At 44.1% G+C, this 7,279-nt stretch overlaps 1 protein-coding gene across 1 annotated transcript; it reads right to left on the reverse strand.

The window, feature by feature from the left end:
* Nucleotides 1-211: 211 nt before the first annotated feature.
* On the reverse strand, nucleotides 212-6,173 carry PLK2 (polo like kinase 2). The gene is made up of 14 exons (XM_015615488.1): nucleotides 5,867-6,173; nucleotides 5,327-5,434; nucleotides 5,036-5,152; nucleotides 4,718-4,847; nucleotides 4,337-4,424; nucleotides 3,966-4,061; nucleotides 3,543-3,741; nucleotides 3,299-3,446; nucleotides 2,778-2,875; nucleotides 2,019-2,142; nucleotides 1,531-1,771; nucleotides 1,301-1,430; nucleotides 1,102-1,212; nucleotides 212-984 (listed from the first exon to the last, which is right to left on the reverse strand). The coding sequence occupies exons 1-14, from the start codon at nucleotides 6,089-6,091 to the stop codon at nucleotides 793-795; spliced, it is 2,007 nt and encodes a 668-aa protein (XP_015470974.1). The 5' UTR covers nucleotides 6,092-6,173; the 3' UTR covers nucleotides 212-792.
* Between the last annotated feature and the right edge of the window lie 1,106 nt (nucleotides 6,174-7,279).

Genomic DNA, 7,279 nt, shown 5'->3' on the forward strand with positions numbered 1-7,279 from the left:
CAGCAGTTGTTTTAGGATTGCAGCTACAATTAACAGTAGCCGTGCTGGTGCTTGTGACTGCAGGTGGGCATAGACACAGAAAAACCTGACTACCCTTCATATACAGACCTATACCAGACTTCTTAAAAAGAGCATATAGAAAGCAAATCTGCAATATTTTTTGTAATGCAAAGTAAAGCATACTCAGTTATACTGGAGAAAGAGTAGAAAATGATACTTCAGATTTCCATTCTTTATTGCCAACAGATTTATATTTAAAATGCCAAGGTCAAAAAAAAAAGTAATAAATACTTCACTTTAGGCTGTAATAAATTAAAAAAAAAATTAACAAGGAATGCACTTTGCCAGCCACAAGTGTGGGTATTTTTGAAAAATAAGGAAAAAAACAGTATGGCCATAGTTCACAGTTAAGCAACCAGAAGCTGCTTGTTACAATTATCCCCAACAACGGAGCTCTCTCCCTTCCCTCCCTTTCCAGATGTGTATTCACAGTTTAACTCCATCAGAGATGCTCTCCTACAGAGCAAACACACACTCTGCTCCGAGTTCAAGTCTAAATATATCTTTAACACACATGAAGCAAGGAAAACTATGATCCGAAGAACTCCTTGTCACAACACTTTAGTCCATCAAGTAGATTTAGGCTTCTAATAGATGTGTGCCCAGCACACTTGGACAGTCCAGTTTTCGTACCACCACACATCCATCATCAACATACTAATTGCTCCACCATCTCCACTGTAGATTCACAGTGAACAAGAGAGTCCATTTGGTTTAACAGAGTCAGTTCCTTCAGTTACAACGCTGCAGCAGCATGTTCAGAGCATATTCCATTCTGTGTTTTAGTTCCAATGAACATCCAGAAACCAGAAGAGCTGTCAGACGAAACGTCGTGGATATCCTGTCTTCATTTATGTAGGTAAGGAGATATTCCTCACTCTGATTGCAAATTATGACTTTTGTGTGATCATGGTAGAAATTCACCTGTAAAAGAGAAGTGAGTTGCTGTTTGTCTACATTATCTCTATTTCTGAGACTTAGCTAGTTTTACTACAATAAAGTATTTTAAGACATTTTCTCTGGTGATGCTGACACACTTACTTGAAACGTGCCATCATTGAAGAGCATCATTAAAGCTTTATCAGATTTGAGCCACTGTAAGAGGTAAAGCCTGGGTCTGCGTACATCTGTTAGGCTGGGCAAGTCTCCTCCCTAAGAAAGGGAACAGGTTATGTTAAGCACTCAGTTCACACATTTAGTGTATTTTTACAACTCAGGACCCTGAAGGTGCTGAACTTACATCCATGAGGTTCTCCTCCATATAGTGAGAAAAATACTTCAGTACAGTTACTTGGCTGATGAACTGTTCAGGAGCCTCTGGGGCTGAGAAGACAGAGCATTGGCCTAGCTCAGCATAGTAGTGCACTGTCCTGAAAGAGATAAAAAGAAAATAAGGAGGTTAGTGATAAGAAAAAAGGATTTTACATTTAAACTGCCTTAGTGAGTTCTTGGCTTTGTAATGATTCTTACTTTTTGTCTGGCAGAAGGCTCATATGTGCCCCATTGTTGAAGAGAACACCAACAGTGTGATCTGACAGCTGGTACCCAAAGCCATACTTGTTGGAGTAGTCCACCCATTTTGTAACCCACTGGAAGGATGCTGTCAGCTGTTCTTTGGGATTGCTGTCTGCTTCTGGCATGTTCTCCAGACATCCTCTCAATACTCTTGCAACTGTATCGGCAACACTTCCCATGGTACTGTCTTCCAAACCTGAAAAGGAAGGACTATTAGACTGGCAAGAGCACACAGAGAAAATTTTCATTCTAAATCTTTCAGTTACCTATATTGTAAGAAATGTGATTTCTTAAATTAAATTTCTAATTTAAATTTTAAAAAAAATTTTGCTTTTACAACATCAAAAGTAAGAGGATAAAATCAGATGTTTATTTCAATCTTTTAAGATTAAGAAAAATAAATGTGTGATTCAGACTTAGAGATCACATTTTGCTGCACTTACATTCACTACTACTGCTGCAGCTTCCCAAAGTTCCTCTGACTATCATCCGAATGGAGTCTCCAATCTGCTTGGTTTCTGGCAATGCTCCCGGCTTCCCCACTGTTGTGATAAGAGGCTGAATCTCCTAGAAGAGATGTCAGACATGTAAACATCAAACATAACACAAGCCAAAGCTTATACACAAGTTTTGCATGGCTCTCCTGTTTCTCAACAAATGATAAATTCTAGGGAAACTGGTATTCACGTACCAAGATTACAAAGTACAAAGAGCTGCTGCTAGACTGAGCTTAAAGCAGCACACCAGGTCTTTCCATTCTTTAGATCTTCAATTTGCATTTCACAGTTGCAGTTCTCTGCTCTCCTGCCCTAGCAAGGGAGCAGCTGTGTGCAGGTCTGAACACCAAATAGTAAAAGACAGATTTCAGCAATTTATTTGAAAAAGCTCTAGTTAATCATGAACTGAAACCCTGTATTTGGGATATTGAGAAATAGCACCTGGTAGACAAGTTAACACACTGGAAACAATGGAGTCTAGTCAGATACTATAATTACTCAAAAGCCAAAATTTATAGTCTCCCTACAAAGGCTACCATACCTTTGTGATGCTTGTTTAAGCCCTCTTAAAGCAACTCTGCTAATCATTTAAGCTTGATTATGATGTGTACAGCCCCAGTTCTGATATCCAAGTCAAATATAATTTAATTATAGTTACTCCACCCAACTGTTACTGGATTTGAATTGAACTGCACTTGCATATACCTCATCTGTCTTGTGTTTGGGGGCCTGCTGGGTTATCGATGTCTTCTTCAAATCATGTCTGAGCTTGTAGATTTCTTCATCTTCTTTAGCTAGCTTGTCTGCAACACAGGAAAAAAATACTTAACTCTGAATCTGGAAGTGCTATTGAATTATACAAAGCATAATAAGTTAGCTGCAGAAAAGAAATTGTGTCTCTCCAGCAGCTTCTTCTAAGCCTGCCACAGTCTCCCAGAGAAATTATGCCATTACACACAAATCACTTAAGAGACTAAATTTCAATAGACATTACAAACAGCCAACCAATACAGACATGGATGCTGTAAGAAGCATTCACATATGTAAGGTCACATAGGTGGGCTGGCTACCATCAATACTTATCAAGGAAAAAAAAAAAAAAAAAAAATCAAAACCAACCCAGAAAAGCTCTGAGACATAAGTTTTCTGTTGCTATCTCACTGATGTACACTAATATGAAACTGATGCAATAGACATAAGTGGACTGTGTCTAGGCTTGAACTTACTATGTGTGTCGAAGTATCTGGCCTTATCCTTTTTACCCCCAAAGAGAGCAGCAGCTGCTTTTTTGAAGAAATTTTTAGCAGGACTTGACAAATGGAAATCAGGGACAGTGTGACAACAGCTTGCAGACAGTCTATCAGGTGTAAAGCCCTGTGGAAATGCAGCACAAAAGATTTTTAGGCCACAGAGTGCATTTTTATGTTTTGGATATTTTTTTTTACAACACTAATAACAGACAGTACAAACCTGTAAGAAGAATTCATGTCGAATTATTTCATCTAAACTGGGCCGATCTTCAGGGTTTTTTGACAACATGCTAGCTATTAAGTGCTTTGCAGGTGCCAAGAGAGATGAAGGCAGGCTGTATCTTGCTTCCCTTATACATCTGTATGTTTCTTTAAGATTTGTAGTCTCAAACGGGGGTCTTCCCAAGAGCATGGTATACCTGTTTAAAGGCAAAGGAAAACTATTTTATTTTACACACCCACCACACTTGTGCCTACAGCTACAAAAAAAGGCTTTGTCCATCTCAACATGATGAATTTCTGCATTTGAGCTACACATGTATGAAAGGCTGTAAATGAAGCCAGTACTGCATCCCCTTTTAATTCACCAAAGTCCTAAGCCAGTGATAGATATATTACATTTCAAAGGCAGGGAAGTACTTACATTACACAGCCTAAGGCCCATATATCAGATTCACAGCCATGCCCTTGTTTGTTGAGGACTTCTGGAGAGAGGTAATTTGGTGTGCCACATATTGTTCTGAAAAATCAAAGACACCAGAAAGCTGGTTAGTATTTCAAATACAAAGAGGAAGGAGCTGTTTTTCATAGGGCAGGTTTTCCTCTCAAGTTCAGACAAGAATTTGAGACATCTAAAGAGGAGCTGTAGGAGCTTTGATACCATAGATGCTTTTTTGTTATGTCTTCATGATACTGGAGGGGCAGTAACTAGCTTTTGCTATGGAAAACAACTTCTCATTTTCATACTAGTTGAGTTTTATTTACGACTAGACTTTACATTTTTGATGTGCCTACCTCCTCCTGTGCTCCAGTGGTTCCAGCCTCGCTGCCAAGCCAAAGTCACCCAGCTTCAGTTCCATATTCTCATTGATGAAGAAGTTACCTGGCAGACAAAGAAATTCCAGTTAGTCCATCTCTGGCAAGGTAGGAATGCATTTGCCACAGGTGCTGAGTCATACTTTGTTCAGAGCCAGAAACTAGGAAAGTTTTTTTTTTGTTTTTTTTTTAATATTTTAAATTAAGAATGCTTAATGTCATCCCTTATGCACTATGAATTCCCACTGTAAAGACAGACTAAGCTGATTTTACTAAACAATCACCATAAAAAGATAAAGTGGTACAATGCTGATGGGGCTGGAGGAATGTGTTTTGAAGCTGGCAATCTGGAGAACCTACCTAGTTTAAGATCCCTGTGTAAGATTTCCTGTTCATGAAGATACTTTAGCCCTGACACAATTTGCCTGAGGTAGTATCGTACTTCTGGTTCTGTCAATACCTTCCTTGCTTTTAAGATGTGAGCCATTGACTGCGGAAGAAAAACACAAGCAGAGATGTCACTGACAATTCATGCACAAGATTCACCCTAAGCAAAAGTAAATGAGTGCATAGAGAAACAACTAAAGCCACAAAAAAACCACCAACTTTTACACATCCCACATATAAATTAGTTGCAGATTCCAAGTATATACTGGATTTCTCCCAGTTGATGCTCACCCTTCTACTGCAGTATTCCAGAAGAATGTAAATGTTCTCTCTGTCTTCAAAGTAGTGGTAAAACTGCACAATATGTCTATGATTAAGCATTCTGTGCAGCTCAATCTCTTTATCAATCTGAAAAGACAAGACAGTAGGAAAGAAGAAAGGTGTTGTTAGCCTTACTTCCACAAGGTTGAGCAGCCAGCTCTATCAGAACCATTTCATGAAAAGGGGTAGGCAATCCAGCACACAAAAAGCTCAAGAATAAAAAAAAATAAAATAAAAAAAAATTAATCCATGCATACATACCTTCTCCCTTTGATGAGGTTTTGCTACTCTGCTGTGAGGAATGATTTTCGCAGCATAAACTTTATTTGTTGTCAAATCTGTCATCTCGTAACACTTGGCAAATCCACCCTAGAGAGACATCGGAGAAAAAGGCAATTAGAGCAGGTAAAAATGCAGTCCCGCACTTAGTCATTCACCAGCTCATGTATTAGTCAAGAAGCGCAACTTCCTTAACAAAGGGCAATTTTTTAAGGACAGGTCCTGGGTTCATCGTCTGTCGGAAGGCTCGCGCTCCCCACTCCCCGCATGCAAGATCCAAGTCATTCCCGCGGGCTCGCCCGAGCCGAAGGCACGGTTCCGGGGCAGTAAGGGCGCTCGGGCACACCGCGCCTGGCCCGGGCGGCGCTGGGCAGGTGGTGGGCGGCAGCGCGGCGCTCTCCGCGGAACGCAGCCCCGCAGGGACAGCGCTCGCCAGCCGCCCCGCGCTCCGCCGGGAAGGGCGGCGAGCTGGCCACACCGGCCGTGGCCTCGGGAGGGCACCGAGCTCGCCGCGGCCATTACCTTTCCGAGCACCTTGCCGCGGCAGTAGCGCTTCCCCGTCGTGGGGTCGGTTATAATCCGGGAGACCTCGGCTGCGGGGTGGCCGTGCTGGTGAGGCTGCTGGTGCGGCGGCTCCTCCGCCTTCTTCCTGCGCGACTCGCCGCCGGCCGCTCTGCCCGCCGCCGCCTCGCAACACTTGGCACCGCCGCCGCCCGGTGGGTGGGCGATAGTCCGTAGCAGCTCCATCACCGCGCCCCGCCGGCTCCGTCCTGCCTGCCCGCCTCGGTCCCGCTCCACCAGCCCTTCCCGACCCACCCGCTCTGCTAGCGACGCCGAGCAGCTCCCCCGCTCGTCCATTATAAAGCGGGCGGCGGCTCCGCCCCAACGCTGCGGGGCGGCCCCCGCCCGGAACCCGCTCCGCCCGCCCGGCTCGGCCCGCCCCGGGACGACCCGAGGAGAGCTGGGCAGCGTCGGGCTGCACTATTGTGCCCTCCGTTACCGGGCTATGCGGGTCTGTCCTCCATTGCCTGGCTGTGTGGCGGGAGCAGAGCGGAGCGAACAGGGGCTGAACCACTCTCTTGTGCCCGTACAGCGGCGGAGGCTGCTCTGGCCGCCACCGTCCCGTGTGGGAGCTCGACAAAGAGATCTTCAGCATAAGCTGTGTTTTCCTCGCTCGAGGATTGCTGCGTGCGGGGCCGTGGGCGTTGGTGATGGACGATCCGAGCTGTGGCCTGTAGGAGCAGCCCCGAAACGCGTGCCTGTTGCTGCACGTGAGGAAGGGAAGGAGTTTGTCCCGCCTATTCCAAAGCAGCTCCACCACCGCAGGGACACGGGGCCAGCATGGAGCTGAGGCCCATGGGCTTGCTCAGATGGTGTAAATCATGGGGCGTGAATGCCCCAGTGCCAAGGGGCTACCATGTCCCTCCCTCCGTAAGGAGAGCCGGTGCCTAGGGACACCCCCCACAGCTGTCAGACAACAGTCAGCTCTAAAATCTCTTCATATGCAGCAAATAAATCAAGTTGGAAGGCACCTGAAGGCAACTGTAGTATAGGGCTTCTCTACAGACGATTGCTAAAAAGTGAAGCATGGTCTGGAAGAAAAATACTGGAATGTGAAACAGTTTTGCATTTCTCCATTCTGAAGATGCAAAATTGCCAAAATTCATTATTTTCTTAGTATGTTACATATTTCTGAAGTAGTATTTTCTTGTTGGCAGACAAAACACTTCTACCTGCTTTCATTGCCTGTAAAAATCAAAGACTAGTTGATTTAGTAGAAACGACTTCCAGAGCATGTAACTGTGTAAGTTATTTCAGTGTTAGTCCCTGAAAATGTCTCATTTCACATCTTAAAATAACAGAATATACTTATTTGAGAGTGTCAACAGCAGGATGCATGCCTTAGCAGAAGACACAAAGTCCTGCCAGCCAAAA

This window comes from Parus major, chromosome Z (assembly GCF_001522545.3).
Source record: "Parus major isolate Abel chromosome Z, Parus_major1.1, whole genome shotgun sequence".
NCBI lineage: Eukaryota > Metazoa > Chordata > Aves > Passeriformes > Paridae > Parus > Parus major.